Genomic DNA, 20020 nt, shown 5'->3' on the forward strand with positions numbered 1-20020 from the left:
CACGTTCTCGGCAAGTCCCAGAGCAAAACGTGAGCGCACACACACGGCAAGCTCTGGCTGTGCCCAGTCCAGCAAAACAAAGGAACAGGGAAAGAAGTCCACAAAACAAGGAACAAACAATGAGTCCACAAAGACAGGAACAGGGTACTGAGTCCACGAAGTCAGGAAGAAGGCACTGAGTTCACAAGTAACGAAGAAGCAAACAGTCCTGCAAACTCCAAATGTCTGTACCGGCACACCAAATTCTACCAATTCAGTGTTTGTTCCTGCCAAACGCCCCTCCCCACAGTGTCTCTTTAAAGCTCAGTCCCCAGGTGTGCCTTGTGAAGAGGGATGGGATGCTCTCCTCCTGAGTCATCGGGCCAGCCTGCGCTGTTCCTGCCTTCTCTCCACTCTCCGTGTTTGGGGATCAGGAGGGGGCGATCCTTGCTCATCGGCTGAGCTCCTTTGCTCCTCATGTCCACTGCTTGCCCTCTTTCGGTCATCCTGCCCCTGTTCCTCCCTGCCTACAAGCCGTCCCAATTCTGAAGGGCCCTGGGCCGACTCGGCCTGCTTCTCCCCACATTCCTCCTCTGTCGGCTCCAGCTCCGGCTCATCTTCTTCCTTAGATTCAGGCTCCGACTGGGGCATTGCAACAATGGACATCAATCGTATTATCATATATGGTGAATGTGTCCAGAAGCGAGAAATTATTGGATTAAAATTAAGACATGGTTAGAAGAAATGATACAACAACATGTGGATTTAAAACCTGAACTGTTCCTATTGGGTATCTTACCAGAGAAATTTTGTAAAGAAAATACATATTTGATTATACATGTTATAACTGCAGCGAGGATAGCCTTTGCGCAAAGATGGAAAGCAGAGAAAATCCCTACAGAGGGAGAAGGAATTAAGTAAATATCGGATTGTGCAGAAATGAATAGATTGACTTTGATAATTAAAGAAAGAAAGGAATCGGAATATTTTAAGGTATGGGGACAATTTTATCATTGGTTAGAATATATATATATATATATATATATATATATATATATATATATATATATATATGCATATAAGGTAATGTAATGAAATGAATGAAGAAGAAAGAAGAGAAAGAGGATAGATAAATGTATTAATAGAAAAGTAAGAAATGTGGGAGAAATGTTATAATAAATGAAGATATGATAAATAGTGGAGGAGTAGGAAGAAGACACAAAAGATGTACTCAGATCAGAGGTGGGTTTCAGCAGGTTCTGACAAGTTCTGGAGAACCGATAGCAGAAATTTTGAGTAGTTCGGAGAACCGGTAGTAAAAGTTCTGACTGGTCCCGCCCCCATCTATTCTCTGCCTCCCAAATCCCAGCTGATTGGGGAGGAAATGGGGATTTTGCAGTATCTTTCCCCTGGATTGGGGAGGGAATGGACATTTTACAGTATTCTTCCCCTGGAGTGGGGAGGGAATGGACATTTTACAGTATTCTTCCCCTGGAGTGGGGAGGAGATGGAGATTTTACAGTATTCTTCCCCTGGAGTGGGGAGGGAATGGAGATTTTACAGTATCCTTCCCCTGCCCCGCCCAACAAGCCACGCCCAACAAGCCATGCCACGCCCAACAAGCCACACCCACAGAACCGGTAGTAAAAAAATTGAAACCCACCACTGACTCAGATGATACGCTGAATAATTGATTATGTATTGTATGTTTGTTTGTCTATAAAATAAAAAAAAACTTATTAAAAAAATGGACATCAGAGTTGCCTTCAAGGAGAGGGTTTCGATTGCATTGTTGTGGCTGCCATTTTGATTTTTTTTGACCCTTTCTTTGTGGACACCCCTTGTAGACTTCCAACCAGCATCTCCATGATCTTACTCCATTGTCTCAACCCTTAAAACTGTCCCTGTCCCTTTCCTCCAAAGATCATAGCCCAGAAATAATTTGAACTTTGCTGCTGATCTTCTATCTGATCCTGCAATGCATTTTGGTTGTTTAAAGTGATTTAGAAACGATACGTCTTTTAAAAAGTACTTGACTCTAAAATAATTGTATCTCCCTTTTTGTGCCACAGTTTGTGGAGGAACCTCAGCTGGTCAGAAGAGCTGGATTTAGGAGAACAAAAGTCAAAACCAATTAATTCTTTTTCCTGCACAAGGTAACCTTGGGGGTTTGGAGGAAAAAATCTGTACATTTGTATGAATATTGTTGTACGTTTGGTCAAGAAAAAAAGTGTGTTGCTTCGGTTTGTTCTCAGGTTGTGGCAAGGCATGGAATTCTTTTGAAGTTATTTTCATTAAAACAGTTATAAAATTATTCGTTGTTTCCATTATTAGATGTTGGGGGAACACATAACTGTTTGAAAGTATGTATCAAAGAAGTATGTGTTGTGGTCCGCCAGCAGCGTGCGAAGCTGGCAGTGGAGTCAGACAGTGAGGAGGCTGGGGAGGAACATGGGCCAGTCCTGGAGTCTGGGGAAGGCCCGGAGGAGGGCTCTGCGTCGGAGGCAGAAATGGGGCCAGGGCCATTTGGGAGTGATGCGCGGACTCCAGAGCCCCCAGAGTCGGACAGCAGAGAGGCAGAGGAACAGGAGGAGCCTGTTCCTAGTGCACACATGCGCAGAGCTGCCAGAAGGCAAGAGCAGCTAAAGCAAAAGGGACAACTCGAGAGTAAGGCCAGGAGATGATTGGCCCCTCCCATAATGCTTAAAAGAGAAACAAAGGCACTTGGGCCTTTTGCAGGAAAGCAACATTGCTAACTCTGTTTCCAGTTGGCATCTCTTGTTTGTTTCTGAACTTCGTGGGGCTTTGCCAAGTAAGGCCTTTGGCAGGGTGTCAAAGAAGATAAAGGTTGGTGATTATCCCGAAGGACTTCTTCCAAAGGACTTGTTCTCCAACGCGCAGCTTGGAGAATCCAAAGCTTCGGGTAGTTCAGTAGTTAGGTAGCCTACACTGAGTGTGCTCCTTTAAGAGATTTCTCTTCAGACACGCCCACTTGCTCAACAGAGTTCAGTTTAGTTCACTCAGTTGAGCCTGTGACACTGTCTGAAAATTTCTCTGGTTACTACTAAAACTATTCCAGAAGCTTTGGATTCTTCAAGAGTGTTTCCACACCAGTTCTCTTCTCTTCGACTAATTTTTGCCGGGGGGTGAGTCTGCCTGCTGCTTCAGGCACGCTGTCAGGGACCTTTCGCTCTTACTGAAGCCCGGCCTATTATCAGCCCTCATTAATAGCCGCAGGCGTGTGGGTAGGTCCCCCGGCTTGCCGGCAATACCGCCCTCGCCGTCTGGACTGCAATTTGAATTTGGCGGCCTGAGATTGACGCCCTGCGCTCAGCGGCGTCTCTCTCTCTCTTCCCATTATTGACTTTGAGACTATCCTAGCGTCGGGATCACTTCTGAGTGATCGCACGCCTTGCCCTCGCGGAGATCGAGTTACAGCCCCCTCCACGGACGCCTGGATCATCGTGGCTGTCTTCGAGCGCCGGAACGCCCCTCCTGCGCCCCTTAATCGCCGGAGCGCTCGTCTGTATCTACCCAGCCGGGAAGTGCTTCTGAGCCTTCGGCTGATCTCCTGCCGGCATTACACCTTGCTCGGGGCTCTAGGCGGCGGCGCTTGGACTGTTTTAAAAGTGCGCGCCATTTTTAGCCGCCTCAGCGCTGGGAGCTGCGCTCAGCGGCAGCTCGCGCTCCTTGGCTTTCCCCTCCCCACAAGAAGCCTCCTTTCCTCATCGATCTCTCGACCGGCCAATTCATCGGCCTCTCAAGGATATTAAAAGAAACAGCCCTTCTAACTGTTACTGTCGCCCTCGTTCTGCAGCCCTGCCTGGCGCCATTCCCTTTACCCTAAGGGAAAGGGATTCAACGGCTGTGAATTTCTGCCTGGCAACTAGCTCACGCATGCGCAGTTGACTCCTAGAGGCAAAATTGTTTCTTCTGCTGCCATTTGTGACCTAACTAGCTTGTCTCTCTGGAGCAATCAGCTAGTTTCACTACTTCTCCACCCCCCCGCCCTCCTCTACTCCTGGACTTACCTGACTAGCCCTTTGGCTCTGTATATTTGATCCGTCGATCCTCAATTTTTTCCTGTAAAAAAAAAAACAAAAAAAAAAAAACAATCAAACTATATATATTTGTATCCATCTACATAACCACAAATATTAAATATTTACTTGGAATTCCTCTTCATCCTTTCTGAATATAAAAAAAAAAAAAAAAAAAAAAGAGGACAAATAAGGAAGCAAGAGATCCCAACATGGCGGAACGTGATCTCTCGTCAGAACTTGAGGACAACAACAGCTCTCCCGAGCGCCTTCGCGAACAGTCCAAGCAACGTAAAAGGTCCCGAAAACGTGCTTCACATTCGTCCTCGTCTGCTGCTCCTAAAAAGACCAAACATTCGTCAGCTGCGGACAAGGATGCCTCCAGGAGGCACAAGGCCCTGGAGCGTCAGTTTGAGAAGGCGCGCAGCCAGTCAACACAGGCTGCATTCGCACACTTACCAGTCCCACTCTCGCCGGTGGCTGAAGCTCCTGTCCAGCCCATCCATCATGCTGCTCAGCAGCCCTTACCACCGTTGCATCAGACGCCGGGCATGGAAGATGTCCCTGAGGCGTTTTCGGCCCACTGCACAGAACCGGTGGACCTCTCGCGCAACACCACTCTTTCTCGGCGGTCTCAGCCAGAGGCAACCTTTACTCCCACTGCTGCGGGATTGCGCGCCACGGAGCCAGCCCCTCCGCCCTTTCAGTATGACATTCAGCAGATCATCTCTGACACGGTTACCAAGACACTGGCAGCAACTTCTCAACATGCTGCACCATATGGGGCTTGGCCTCAGCCACGTTTTCCTCCTCCTCCTCCTCTGGCCCGGGTCTCTCAACAGGCCCCTATCCAGTATCAGGCTATGACGCATGGGTCTGACCCGTATCTGGACCATGGTCACCGCGAGGAGTCGTCTTCGGAGGAGGGAGAGTGCGACCCCTCGGATATGGACTTATCTGATGACGCCGATATGCCACCCGAAAAGCCAGCCTTCTCTGGACTCTTTAGACCCTCGTTATTCAAGTTACTCCTGCATAAGGCCAAGTTGGCCACGAATATGGCAGACCCAGCCCCTCAGGTGGATCAGCCTGGTCCTTCTCAACAACATGAGGCTTTATTTACGGCGCCTAAGGCAGAAGCGGACTTTATTCCATGTCCACAGCTCTTTTCTGAGGTGGTCCAGCGATCCTGGTCCACGCCTTCCTCCTTGCCCGCCCCTTCGGGGCTAGACAAGAAACTTTATTGTTCGGCGCCTAGTCTCCAGGACCTTCTTCAGTTACCAATAGTAGACGCACCAGTGGCCAATCTAACGGCTTCCTCTGTAATTTCCAACGATGTCGCCGACGGCTTGCGCTCCGAGGATCGGAAAGCCGAGTTTACCTTCCGGCGTACACACAATGCGGCCGCCTGGGCGGTTAGGGCAGCCACCTCGGCTTCCTTCTTCAGCCGTGCCTGCTTAATCTGGCTACGCCAGCTTCACGAGCGCCTTCCGCCCGCGGATTCACGCCTCCGCCAAGATGTCAACAAACTGGTGGCGGCTACTGAATATACGGCGGACGCTTCGCTCAATGCCGCAAAATTCGCTTCGCGCGCCCTGGTGTCATCCGTCACATCTCGCCGTTTATTATGGCTTAAGAATTGGAGAGCGGATGCCAAGTCTAGATGGCGCCTCGCTTCGACTCCGTATAAAGGTTCCCGCCTTTTTGGAGAATCCTTAGACCCCATCCTTGTCGAGGACAAGGATAAACGAAAGGTAATGCCATCCTCCTATAAAAGGGCAGACCGTAAACCATCGTCCTACTCCACCAGGCAGCCCTTTCGGAACGACGCCGGACCTTCGGGGTCCTTCTCCTCAAGGCACTATTCTCAAGGCTTCGACCGTGCCTTCGATAGACCCTCCTTCAGAGACCGTGGTCGAAAGGCCCCAGCACCCAAACGGCCCTTTCGAGGTACGGGATCCCGTAACTTTAGAAGAGGAAAGTGACTACATCCATCTTCCCATTGGCGGCCGTCTGACTCATTTTCTTCCCCAGTGGGAGATCTCGACAACGGACGCCTGGGTGCTCCAGACAATTCGTCTGGGCCTTACCCTGGAGTTTCGCTCCAGACCTCCCTCACACTTTGTCCAATGCTCTATTTCTCCCAACCTGGACAAGCGCCAGCTCATGGAGGCAGAAATCCATCACCTGCTTCAAATTCAAGCCATCGAACCGGTTCCCCACCATCATCGCGGGACCGGCTTCTATTCGATTTTCTTCCTGGTCCCCAAATCGTCCGGGGGTCACAGGGGCATCCTAGACCTCAAGAGGCTAAACGAATTTATCGTATACCATCAGTTCAAAATGGAGTCCCTCCGATCGATTCTGGCTTCCATTCGACCATCGGACTGGATGACCTCTATCGATTTGAAAGAAGCGTATCTCCACGTACCAATACGGCTGTCCCATCGTCGTTTTCTACGCTTTGCCTACAACAACAGGCATTACCAATACAGAGCAATGCCCTTCGGCCTCTCCTCCGCCCCAAGGACCTTTACGAAGCTCCTAGCAGCAGTGGCGGCCCATCTTCGTCAACATCCGGTACGGCTCCACTGCTACTTGGACGATATTCTAGTGCTCTCCCCCTCCCCGGTCCGGGCTTCTCGAGACCTGGAAGTGGTGTGTCGCTGCCTTCGTCATCATGGCTTCTCCCTCAACATCCCGAAGAGCCAGTTGCAGCCCACTACTCATATTCTTCACCTCGGGACAGTAATAGACTCAGTACAGGGCCAGGTGTTCCTGTCACCGGACCGGTGCTCCAGTCTCCAGTCCTTAGCCCTTCAGGTCTTTTCCTCGCGAAGGGTGACCTTGCTGCTCCTGTCCCGCCTGCTCGGCAAAATGATTTCCTGCCTGTCTGTCGTCCCTTGGGCGAGATTCCATTCATGCCAGCTCCAATGGTTCCTCCTCCCCTTTCAGAGAGCCAGGAGAAGCAACTCTTCCACACACATTTCCCTCCCGCCAGAGGTCTCAAGGTCTCTCCTCTGGTGGTCCTCCCAGAGCCTACATCAGGGCAGCTACTTCCAGAATCTACAGCACCTGATAGTAACAACGGACGCCAGCCTGACAGGATGGGGAGGTCATCTTTTATCCCACGTTGCCCAGGGAACGTGGTCAGCAGAGGAGAGCCTCAACGGGATCAATTGGTTGGAACTCCGTGCGATCCGCCTCTCCCTCCAACGGTTCCAGCAGATTGTGTCGGGGCACCATGTCCTGATACGCACGAACAATGTAACAGCAAAGGCGCACGTGAACCGCCAGGGGGGGACTCGCTCGGGTCCATTGATGGAGGAAACGACCCTACTGCTGATCTGGGCGGAGACGCACGTCCTGTCCCTTGTGGCGGAGCACATCGCCGGGACCACGAACATCACAGCGGACTGGCTCAGCAGGCAACACTTGGACCACGCCGAGTGGCGACTTCACCCAGATCTGTTCGCCGAGATCGTCCGCAGATTCGGCACGCCTCTAATCGATCTATTTGCCAGCCGCGACAACACTCACCTCCCCAGGTTCTTCTCCCGGTACCAGTGCCCTCAGGCGGAGGGAGTCGACGCCCTCGCCTCTCCCTGGCCCAGGGGTCTCCTCTATGCCTTTCCCCCTCTACCGCTCCTTCCTCGTCTGATCCGCAGGATAATAGCAGACAGGGCAGACGTCGTTCTGGTCGCACCCCACTGGCCTCGGAGGTCCTGGTTTGCGGATCTGCTGGACCTGTCGGTGGCTCGGCCATGGAGAATTCCAGGGGACAGGATCATCCTCAGCCAGGGGGTCATTCTGCACCCAGACCCGCAATGGTTGCAGTTGACCGCCTGGCGCTTGAACGGATCTTGCTAAGGAGAGCCAACGTGCCTAGCAATGCGATCCCCACGATTCAGGCGTCATGACGGCCGTCAACATGCCGCATTTATAACGCAACCTGGAACTCCTTCTGCTCCTGGTGTGCTAGATCCCACCTGGATCCAACGTCTGCTTCTGTCCCCGAAGTGCTGGGATTCCTTCAGCGGGGCATGGACAAGCACCTCGCGCCTAACACTCTTCGTCGCCAAGTTGCTGCACTTAGTACGGTCCTTTCGACTTCTGCACAGCTTCCTCTCTCCCAGGACCCGACGATTCGCGACTTTCTGCGAGGGGCATCCAACCTGCGCCCTCCTGTTATACATCGATACCCGACCTGGGATTTGACTCTGGTCCTTCAGGCCCTCATGCATCCTCCATTTGAGCCTCTCGCCTCCATCAGCCTCCGCTTTCTGACTCTTAAGGTGGCGTTTCTGGTCGCGATTACTTCGGCTCGCCGTGTATCCGAACTAGCTGCACTGTCTGTGAGAGGCGATCTTTGTGTCTTTCATACAAATCGCGTGGTACTAAGACTAGACCCCTCATTCCTGCCTAAAGTAAATTCCACATTCCATCGAGCCCAGGAATTAATCCTTCCGGACTTCTGTCCCGATCCTCGACATCCTCGGGAAGCAGACTGGCACCTCTTAGATGTCCGACGGGCCCTGCGCAGATATATTAAACGAACACAGCATTTCCGGAAATCAGAATCGCTCTTCGTTTCCTTTCTGCCCTCCTCCATGGGCCGGAAGGTATCCTCCACAACCATTGGGAGGTGGATTAAGTCCTGCATCTCCAAGGCTTATTCAGCTCGGAACAGACCAATTCCTCAGAGGATTCTTCCACATTCTACCAGGAGCGCCGCCACAACGGCCGCCTGGGCCACTAATGCCTCCATCTCTGACATCTGCAGAGCGGCCACCTGGTCATCCTTGAATCCCTTCATCCGGCACTACAAGGTGGACTCCTTTGCCTCGGCGGAGGCATCCTTCGGCCGTCGGGTGCTCCAAGCTGTATGCAACTCTTCAGACGATGCGCAGCAGCCAGCCACCCTCCCTGTATAAACTTGCTTGGGTAAATCCCGAAGCTTTGGATTCTCCAAGCTGCGCGTTGGAGAACGGACGTTGCTTACCTGAACGTCCCTTCTCGACGCGCAGCTGGAGAATCCAACCCACCCAGCCTGGCTGCTGAACCTTTCTTCTTTACGCTCTACTGCTCCTTACTTCGTGAACAAAACTGGGACTCTGTTGAGCAAGTGGGCGTGTCTGAAGAGAAATCTCTTAAAGGAGCACACTCAGTGTAGGCTACCTAACTACTGAACTACCCGAAGCTTTGGATTCTCCAGCTGCGCGTCGAGAAGGGACGTTCAGGTAAGCAACGTCCGTTTTGCAACTAATTGGGACTCGGCTGGGAATGAACGTAATTCTTAGCTGTTACAATAAAATAGATTTATTTGGGACTAATTGTGTCTTGTAATGACTCAGTAAGCCAAGGTCACAACAGTGTGGGAGAGCAGAGGTTTGTTCCCAAAGCTTGTGGGTTCGTTTCCAAACATCTTGTTACCAGGCTAGGTAACATCATCAGAATTTAGGGGATGTCGATGTGGCTGTTCTTCTGTTTATAAGGGCTTTGTGGGGAGGTCACATCAGGTGAGGTTCACGTCAGGTGAGGGTGTTATTTTTATTTTTATTTATTTTTATTTATTTTATTTGATTTATATACCGCCCTACTCCCGAAGGACTCAGGGCGGTGAACAGGCACAAGATAAAACACATAGAATACAAAAATTTAAGAGCAGAAGTAAAATTGAATTAAATCAATTTAGCCCAAGACAAATTTAAAACCCCAGGTTAAGAACAAATTAAAATTTACATTAAAATTTACATTAAAAAAGAATAGGAGAGGTTAGGCCAGACCAGCCTGGTAAAATAAAAAGGTCTTGAGAGCGCGGCGGAAGGTGCGCAGATCCGGGATCCTCCATATCTCCGGGGGGAGCTCGTTCCAGATAGTAGGTGCCCCCACAGAGAAGGCTCTCCCCCGGGGGCCGCCAGCCGACATTGTTTGGCCGATGGCACCCAGAGGAGTCCCTCTCTGTGAGAGCGTACCGGCCAGTGGAAGGCCGTTTGCAGCAGGAGGTGGTCCCGTAAATAACCAGGCCCTAAGCCATGGAGTACTCTAAAGGTGGTAACCAAAACCTTGAAGCGCACCCGGAAGACCACCGGGAGCCAGTGCAGCTTGCGCAGGAGAGGTGTTACATGGGAGCGCCACGTCGCTCCCATAACCACCCGCGCGGCCGCACTCTGCGCCAGTTGGAGCCTCCGGGTGCTCCTCAAGAGGAGCCCCATGTAGAGAGTGTTACAGTAGTCCAGGCAGGAAGTGATGAGGGCACGAGTTTAAGGAGTCCTGATCCAGAAAGGGACGCAACTGGCGAATCAGGCGGACCTGATGGAAAATCCTCCTGGTCACGGCCATCAAGTGCTCTTCTAAAGACAGCCGTGAATCCAGGAGGACGCCCAAGTTGCAAGCCCTCTCCGTGGGGGCCAGCGATTCGCCCCCAATAGTCAGCGATGGCGTCAACTGACTATATCGGGACGTCGGAAACCACAGCCACTCAGTCTTGGATGGGTTGAGCCTGAGCCTGTTCCTTCCCATCCAGACCCGCACGGCCTCCAGGCACCGGGACATCACTTCAAGGGCATCGTTGGGGTGGTCCAGGGTGGAGATGTACAGCTGAGTATCGTCAGCTGTACATAATGGATCTTGTGATGAGTCAGGTGTGGGGGTGTCAAGTGAGGGTTTTGTGATGGGTCTTATGATGGGGAGGTTACAGCAGGTGAGGTCAGGTCAGGTGAAGATCTTGTGATGGGTCATGTGTGATCGGTCACATCGAATGAGGGGGGGCTTCGGTCTCCCCTGCTGGGAACTATATTATCGAGCTTCACTGCTAGCCTGGATGAAGGATTGGGTGTTATTGAAGAGGAGGTCTTTATTAGATTTAGAAGGACACGACCTACAACACGGATGGCATGCACTGCTATGGAGAGAGAAAGTTCAACATAATAAGTATTTCAAGAGACATTATCTAAGGAGAATATAGCTGGAAACCTGGGACATAATTAGAGGAAAATTTTATACCAAGATCCCAACCTGGTTCTCAGCAATAGAAGCGATGACATACCTAACAACTCTTACACAGGATAATATTTTTAGATATAAAGATCTTGTGGATGCCCAAGGGATATTAAGGTCTAGAGGAGATTTGGTTGATAAAGGAATTAGGCTAGATTGGTGGACCTATGCTACAGTTCAATCTCGTTACAGGAGAGATAGAGATAATTATGGGATATATGTGATGGAACAGAGCTTTGATAAAATATATTATTGGGAGAGGATCATAAATACATAACCAAAATGTATGCACAATTGCTTGAACGAATGATAGGAGAGGAGGTTGTAAAAGACACTATGATTGCCTGGAGGAGGAATTTTGGGTACTCGATCCCCTTAGAAAAATGGCAACAAATGTGGGGGGGAAATATTAAAATGACTATGGCAACGTCTTTCAAGAAAAATGCATATAAAATGTTGTATAGGTGGCACCTCCCACCAGCAAGAATTGCTAAAATGTTTTCGGGTGCATCAGAGTTATGTTGGAAATGTGGGAAAATCAAAGGTACGTATTTCCACCAATGATGGACTTGTATAATGGCAAAGAAATATTGGAGAAAGATTAGGAATTGGATTAAGGAAATTAATAATGTGGACCTCCAATGGAAACCTGAGATATATTTACTAGGTAAAAACCAAATGCACAGGTAACAGTATAGGTGGTACCTCGCTCAATAGTAGTAACTGTGAGAGGGATCTTGGAGTCCTAGTGGACAACCATTTAAATATGAGCCAGCCGTGTGCAGCAGCTGCCAAAAAAGTCAACACAATTCTAGGTTGCATAAACAGAGGGATAGAATCAAGATCACGTGAAGGGTTAATACCACTTTATAAGGCCTTGGTAATAAGGCCACACTTGGAATATTGCATTCAGTTTTGGTCCCCATGATATAAAAAAGGATTTTGAGACTCTGGAAAGAGTGCAGAGAAGAGAAACAAAGATGATTAGGGGACTGGAGGCTAAAACATATGAAGAACAGTTGCAGGAACTGGGTATGTCTAGTTTGATGAAAAGAATGACTAGGGGAGACATGATAGCAGTATTCTAATATCTCAGGGGCTGCTCCAAAGAAGAGGGGGTCAAGCTATTCTCCAAAGCACCTGAGGGCAGGACAAGAAGCAATGGGTGGAAACTAATCAAGGAGAGAAGCAACTTAGAACTAAGGAGAAATTTCCTGACAGTGAGAACAATTAATCTGTGAAACAACTTGCCTTCAGAAGTTGTGAATGCTCCAACACTGGAAGTTTTTAAGATGAAGTTGGATAACCATTTGTCTGAACTGGTGTAGAGTTTCCTGCCTAAGCAGAGGAAGACTGCCAAGATCCTTTCCAACCAGTGGTGGAATTCAAATATTTTTACTATCGGTTCTGTGGGCATCGCTTGGTGGGTGTGGCTTGGTGGGCATGGCAGGGGAAGGATACTGCAAAATCTCCACTCCCACCACACTCCAGGGGAAAGGATATTGCAAAATCCCCATTCCCATCCCACTCTGGGGCCAGCCAGAGGTGGTATTTGCCAGTTCTCCGAACTACTCAAAATTTCCTCTACCAGTTCTCCAGAACCTGTTGAATAAGCACCCCTGCTTCCAACTCTGGAATTGGAACTCTCCAATTCTATTGTTCTATTGTCAATATTTATTCTGGGAGTTGAAGTCTACAAGTCTTAAGGTTGTTAAGTCTGGAGATCCCTTCCCTACATTAACAAATAAATGAACAAATTCACTTTCTCCATTGCAAAGGAGTTTGCAAAGTCCAGTTGCCTCTTGAAAAATCACCTTTGGGACTCTGCTTCGTTAATTTTCTTTTTTTTTTTCTGAGTTAAGCTACGAACAAGGAGAATTATAGCAAATGGATCCAGCCAAAATTCTTGGTCATCCTCTATTGCCCTCTAACCTTCTTTTCTGGCAAATCTAATTTAACCGAATGAAAAAATGGTATTGCAAATGAATGTGTATGATTCATTAAATTGCCGAGCATTTTTCTTTTAAATCCTTTTTGTCTGATTTGGATGATAAAGGAATGGCGGGGAGGAAATTAAATAAAATTTAAAATTGTTTCGAATCAGTGGCTAACCGGTGGCTCCTCTCTGAAGACTCTGGAGTGGAAAACAAACTGTGAAAGAAAATAACTTTACTTAAATGTGTGATAATGAGGTTGCTTCTCCTTCCTCTTGTTTTTCACTGCAAAGCTGACTGTGAACAAGGGATTTCCCACCAATTTATCAAGTAATGGGGTTCAAATAATTTAACAACGGTTCTCTGCCCTAATGATCGGATCGGTGGGCGAGGCCATGGTGGGCGTGGCCAGGGGATGTGACAGGCAGCACTCGGCCTCCTGCACCCTCCTGGGAGCAAAAACAGGCCACAGGGGGGCTGCGCCGTAACCTGTTTTGGGCGTAATAGGCCTCCTTGCAACCCCCTGGGAGCAAAAATGGGCTGTTGGGGGGGGGGGCGCACCACAGTCCCATGCGCCCCGTTTTGAGCCTAGTAGGCCTCCTTGCACTTACCTGGGAGCCAAAATGGGGTGCATGGGGACTTCTGGAAGGGGCGGGGTGGGGAGGGGCCAGCCAGCAATTTAATAACCGGTTCAGCTGAAGTGGCACAAACCGGTTGAATCCTACCACTGAATTTATCTGCACAACTGGCATCTGATTCCAAATTGCAGGGAAAAAATCAGGGGTGAAATGCTACCGGTTCAGGCCGGTTCGCACGAACTGGTAGTAAAAAATGCTACTGGTTCGCTGAACCGGTAGTAAAAAAATGTAAAAAAAAAGTTCCAATGATCAGCTTAGCAATGGGCAATCGTTGGAAGTTTTTTTTTAAAAAATGTTTTAAACATTATTTTTTACTACCGGTTCGGGCAAATAGGTAGTAAAAAAATGTTTTAAAAAAATAAAATAAAAGGTTCTGAAGATTGCGCGGCAAACTGTGATCTTGGGAACCTTTTTTTCTTTTTTTTACTTTTTTAAAGCATTTTTTTACTACCTATTCGCCCTAACTGGTAGTAAAAAATGCTTTAAAAAAGTTTTTAAAAAAGTTCCCAAGTTTGTGTGCCGCAGCTGATTCCGCCCCCCCCCGTTCTACTTATCTTCCCAAGTAAGGCCAGGAGGTGATTGGCCCTCCCATAAGGCTTAAGAGAGAAACAAAGGCACTTGGACCTTTTGCAGAAAAGCAACGTTGCTAACTCTGTTTCCAGTCGGCATCTCTTGTTTGTTTCTGAACTCCGTGGGGCTTTGCCAAGTAAGGCCTTTGGCAACGTGTCAAAGAAGATAAAGGTTGGTGATTATCCTGAAGGACTTCTTCTGAAGGACTTTTTTTGCAACTAATTGAGACTCAGTTGGGAATGAACACAATTCTCAGCTGTTACAATAAAATAGGTTTATTTGAGACTAATTGTGTATTGTAATGACTCAGTAAGCCTAGGTCACAACACCTCCCTCCCTCCCTCCCTCCCTCCCTCCCTTCCTTATCTTACCCATTCACCCCTTTCTCCCTCCCTTTGATCCATCCATCCATCCATCCATCCATTTCATTCACCCTTCCACCCATCCACCAATCTCTCTCCTTCCTTCCTTCCTTCCTTCCTTCCTTCCTTCCTTCCTTCCTTCCTTCCTTCCTTCCTTCCTTCCTTCCTTCCTTCCTCCCTCCCTCCCTCCCTTCCTTCCTTCCTCCCTCTCTCCCTCCCTTCCTTCCCCAACCCAACCCTAAAGGACCCTGAGGTTCTTACATTCTATTCTTCAGAAATTTGGTTGTCTATCATAGGACCCAATGGCTTCACAGTGCTACGCTGGCATGAGAGAGCCACAAGACTCCAAGATCCTATGCATTCACATTGTTCCATATTCATGTGCAAAGGAAAACACAATTGCATTGGGATGCCTGATCCTAACAGTCCATCTTGTTGTTGTTCTCGTTGGATCACAAATAGCCAAACATCTGTAAGGGTTCAGTAACAAAGTCCATTATCACATCATTTTGGGATGGTATCTAGCTGTGGTTTATTTTAGGCACGGATTGCTCTGAACCAGGAATGCTGAGATTTGACATGAATTTATTGACAAGAAAAGAGAACTATTTCCGGAATCCAACACCTGCAGATTTCATGATTCACAATAATCAGCCCAATGAACATGGTATATATAGGTAAATGGAGGGAAGTAAGCAGCGGAAGTAAGTACTGTGCTGGAGAAGACTCCTGCGAATCCCTTGGACTGCAAGGCGATCCAACCGGTCAGTCCTAGAGGAGATCAACCCTGACTGCTCTTTAGAAGGCCAGATCCTGAAGAGGAAACTCAAATACTTTGGCCACCTAATGAGAAGGAAGGACTCCCTGGAGAAGAGCCTAATGCTGGGAAAGAATGAGGGCAAAAGAAGAAGGGGACGGCAGAGAATGAGGTGGCTGGATGGAGTCACTGAAGCAGTAGATATGAGCTTAAATGGATTCCAGAAGATGGTAGAGGACAGGAAGGCCTGGAGGAACGTTGTCCATGGGGTCGTGATGGATCGGACACGAATTCGCAACTAATAACAAAGCAGTGGGGTACCACAATGCTCCATTTTGGGCCCAGTATAGAATAGAATAACAGAGTTGGAAGGGACCTTGGAGGTCTTCTGGTCCAACCTCCTGCTTAGACAGGAAATCCTACACCACTTCAGACAAATGGTTGTCTAATCTCTTCTTAAAAACTTCCAATGATGGAACACCTACAACTTCTGGAGGCAAGTTATTCCACTGATTAATTGTTCTCCCTGTCAGGAAATTTCTCCTTAGTTACAAGTTGCTTCTCTCCTTGATTAGTTTCCATCCATTGCTTCTTGTCCTGCCTTCAGGTGCTTTGGAGAATAGCTTGACTCCCTCTTCTTTGTGGCAGCCCCTGAGATATTGGAACACTGCTATCATATCTCCCCTAGTCCTTCTTTTCATCAAACTAGACATACCCAGATCCTGCAACTGTTCTTCATATGTTTTAGCCTCCAGTCCCCTAATCCTCTTTGTTGCTCTTCTCTGCACTCTTTCTAGAGTCTCCACATCTTTTTTACATCGTGGCGACCAAAACTGGGTGCAGTATTCCCAGTGTGGCCTTACCAAGGCCTTATAAAGTAGTATTAACATTTCATCTGATACTCTTCAATATCTTCATCAATGACTTAGATGAGGGGATAGATGGGGAACTCATCAAATTTGCAGATGACACTAAAGCTGGCAGGAACAGCCAACAGTCCAGAAGACAAGCTCAGGGTCCAGAAAGATCTTCTGACGAGCAAAATCAGTGAAGAAGCCAGAGTGTCACTAACTTATCAACTGCAATGGTTCACTTAAACAGCTGTGGCGAAAAAGGTCATAAAATGGGGGGGGGATTCACTTAACACGTGTCTTTGCTTAACGACAGAAATTTCGGGCTCTCAATTGTGGTCGTAAGTCGAGAGCTAACTGTACTATCTCCCAGTTTTAAATTATGTGTAAGGGTTCCAGGTAACACCCCCCCCCAACGAAACAGAAGACTCCGAGGCTTAGAAGTTCCTCAAAGTTCCACTTTATTAGAGATGTCATATTGGCACATCTGGGAAAAACTGGATCTGAAAGCTTCCAGGTTTTCCCCACCCAAAAGAAAGTCCAAGTCCCTGCCCAGCACCCACATGTCCATCACATGGTCCAATCAATGCACCGACCCAATTGGAGATGCCTCCCAGTCACGCCCCTCCAGGTGCAGGGCAAGATGTCCTTGACTCTCTGAGAAAGGAATGTTATTATGACTACATATCACCCTGGCTCCTTACAATCCACCCTCCCAGTTTCCCACAGCACTAAATGTGGCAGCCCTGAAGATGCAAAGAAAAAGATGGCTTCCAGGATTGACGTTAAGTTTAACACCTGCATAAATGGGGGTGTTAAGGAAGCCTCATCTCTGCATTGACACTATTTAACAAATCTTGCTCTTCGTATCCTGAGTTCCTCTCCATTAGGTAATTGCAGACTGCAAGGCGTCGGTGCTCTTGTGTTAGCGAAGCTCCACATGTGTGTATTAATTATAATAATTAATTTTCTATTGAACCATCCTGGGTGCCATCCTGTGGCAGGCGGGCAAAGAATGGTTAACCAATCAGTGAAAATGAGGTGCCTATAATAGTGGGGGGTTTCCTACAAAAGGGAGCAATAAACACACAAAAACAATCGGTCTGAAAAACAAAAAATCAAAAGGCTAATTGTTTTTAAAAAAGAAAGATGTATTTTTGTTGCTTTCCCAATTAGCATCGCGCAAGCAGGCATTAATGAGAAAGAATGCAAATTTCGGTGCTCAGCCTTCCTACGTTTTGTGCCTGAATGCTGAAAATTTTTCTCAGTTGTATGTTTTTATGCTTTTTGAAACCTGATGTCCGTGGTGTGCACACAAAAGCAGCCTCCTCCTCCTCCTCCTCCTCCTCCTTCTTCTTCTTCTTCTTCTTCTTCTTCTTCTTCTTCTTCTTCTTCTTCTTCTTCTTCTTCTTCTTCTTCTTCTTCTGCTTCTGCTTCTGCTTCTGCTTCTGCTTCTTCTGCTTCTCCTCCTCCTCCTCCTCCTCCTCCTCTTCCTCCTCCTCCTCCTCCTCCTCCTCCTCCCCTCCTCCTCTTCTCCTCCTCCTCCTTCACCCCATCTCCATTTCTATCCTTCCTCCTCCTCCTCCTCTTCCTCTTCCCCTCCTCCTCTTCCTCCTCTTCCTCTTCCCCTCCCCCTCCTCCTCGTCTCCTCCTCTTCCCCTCCTCCTCTTCCTCCTCTTCCCATCCTCCTCCTCCTCCACCTCCACCTCCACCTCCATTTCTGTTCTTCCTCCTCCTCCACCTCCACCTCCATTTCTGCCCTTCCTCCTCCTCCTCCACTTCCCCTCCTCTCCCTCTCCTCCTCCTCCTCCCCTCCCCTCCTCCTCCTCCTCCTCCTCCACCTCCACCTCCATTTCTGTCCTTCCTCCTCCTCCTCCTCTTCCCCTCCTCCTCTTCCTCCTCTTCCCCTCCTCCCCCTTCTCCTCCACCTCCATCTCCATTTCTGTCCCTCCTCCTCCTCCTTCTCCTCCTCCTTCACCTCCATCTCCATTTCTGTCCTTCCTCCTCCTCCTCCTCCTCCTCCTCCTCCTCCTCCTCCTCCTCCTCCTCTCCCTCTCCTCCTCCTCCCCTCCTCCTCCTCCTCCACTTCCCCTCCTCTCCCTCTCCTCCTCCTCCTCCTCCTCCTCCTCCTCCTCCTCCTCCTCCTCCTCCTCCTCCTCCTCCTCCTCCTCCTCCTCCTCCTCCTCCCCTCCCTTTGAAAAGCTGAAGCAGAACCCTCTGGTACACAACAGATGTACATATTGTAGACAAGGTCAAGTCAGAAACATGGACCAGTTTGGGGTGGTCACAGTTTCCATGATCAGCCTTCCCTAAAAAGAAAACCAGGATGGCGGAGGGAAGAGGGTTTATCTGTGCGCCTTAGGGAAACCTTGAGAGAGATGTTAGCTTGTGGCCTACGGATTCTGTGCATCTTTGCCAGGCAGTGTTTTCTGAGGGACAAGAGACGTGTATGGAGAGCATATCTTTACATTAAGGTAATTTATGGGACACTCGTTTGAGTAGGGATTGGTTGCCTAGCAACAGATATATCTTTATATACCTTGTGCAGTTGTTGCTGGTTGTGGTCTGAAGTGGATTCCTGCTGTCTCCCTCCAAGGACCGAAGAAATTGATTCCACTTCTCTGAAGTCCTGCAAGATCACAAGCGGGATTGATCCCGGGCCGAGCTGGACTCATCGTCTTCATCTGAAGAAGAGCGGGAGGAAGAATCAGGCAGAAGCAAAACCAAGGGACCCAATTCAGACCGTGTTGGAGAAATAAGTTTCAGGTCTTTGCCAAGCCAAGTCTTCCTACAGAAGATCTGAACATGGAACTGGACTCAAAGAGGAAAGATTGTGTGGACATTGGCAACAAAGGAACAGGGACCAAAACAGAAGTTCTGCAAAGTGTGATCTTGTAATGGTGAGAATGTCCTGAAGGGACAGGAAGAGGAGGAGACTAGTTGATGATCAGATAAGAGTCAGCAGACGGACTGTCTTCCAACATTTAACAGATTTAACAGAATAACAGAGCTGGAAGAGACCTTGTAGGACATCTAGTCCAACCCCCTGCCCAAGCAGGAGACCCTACACCATTTCTGACAGATGGCAGGCTAGTTTCTTCTTGAAAAGTCTCAAGTGATGAAGCTCCCACAACTTCTGAAGGCAACTTCTGTTCCATGGGTTTATTGTCTCACTGTCAAAAAATTTCTCCTTATTTCTAGGTTGATTTTCTTCTTGACCAGTTTCCATCCATTATTTCTTGTCTGGCCTTTGTGTGCCTTGGAAAATAGCTTGATCCCCCTCCTCTCTGGGGCAGCCCCTCAAATATTGGAAGATGCCATCCTGTCTCCCCTGGTCCTTCTCTTCACTAGACTAGCATGCCCAGTTCCTGCAACCGTTCTTCATATGTTTTAGCCTCCAGTCCCCTCATCATCCTGGTTGCTCTTCTCTGCACTCTTTCTAAAGTCTCAACATCTTTTTTATAGTGTGGTGACCAAAACTGGATGCAGTACTCTAGGTGTGCTCTTACTAAGGCTTTATAGAGTGGTATTAGTACCTCACTTGATCTTGATTGTATCTCTCTGTTAATGCAACTTATGATTGCATTGGCTTTTTTGGCTGCCGCCACTCACTGTTGGCTCATATTTAATTGGTTGTCCATTAGGACTCCAAGATCCCTCTCACACTTCCTGCTATTAAGCCTGGTTTCTCCCAGTCTATGTGTGTACTTTTGATTTTTCTTGCCTAAATGTAAGACTTTGCTTTTCTCTACGTTGAATTTCATTTTGTTAGATAGGGCCCAGGGTTCAAGTCTGTCAAGATCCATCTGGATCTTGAGCTTATCATTTGAGGGGCTTTCACAGAGAAGAGGGGGATCAATCTATTCTCCAAAGCACCTGAAAGTAGAACA

The 20020-nt window shown here is 48.4% G+C and overlaps 1 protein-coding gene across 6 annotated transcripts in view; it reads left to right on the forward strand.

The window, feature by feature from the left end:
• TSNARE1 (t-SNARE domain containing 1) overlaps positions 1–20020 on the forward strand; it is a 296160-nt gene that overhangs the window by 45141 nt on the left and 230999 nt on the right. For 5 of the 6 annotated variants that reach the window (XM_070941966.1, XM_070941969.1, XM_070941970.1 and 2 more), the window contains exon 2: positions 2052–2135. Coding sequence is in view for 1 of the 6 variants with exons in the window: in XM_070941965.1 (XP_070798066.1) it covers positions 19028–19030 (3 nt within the window). In the remaining 5 variants the exon portion in view is untranslated. Of the gene's footprint in view, positions 1–2051; positions 2136–18978; positions 19031–20020 lie in introns of those variants that run through there. The other variant, XM_070941965.1, reaches the window with a different exon arrangement.

This window comes from Pituophis catenifer, unplaced genomic scaffold, assembly GCF_029215685.1.
Source record: "Pituophis catenifer annectens isolate HBS135680 unplaced genomic scaffold, rPitCat1.0.hap2 SCAF_3, whole genome shotgun sequence".
Taxonomy (NCBI): Eukaryota; Metazoa; Chordata; class Lepidosauria; order Squamata; family Colubridae; genus Pituophis; species Pituophis catenifer.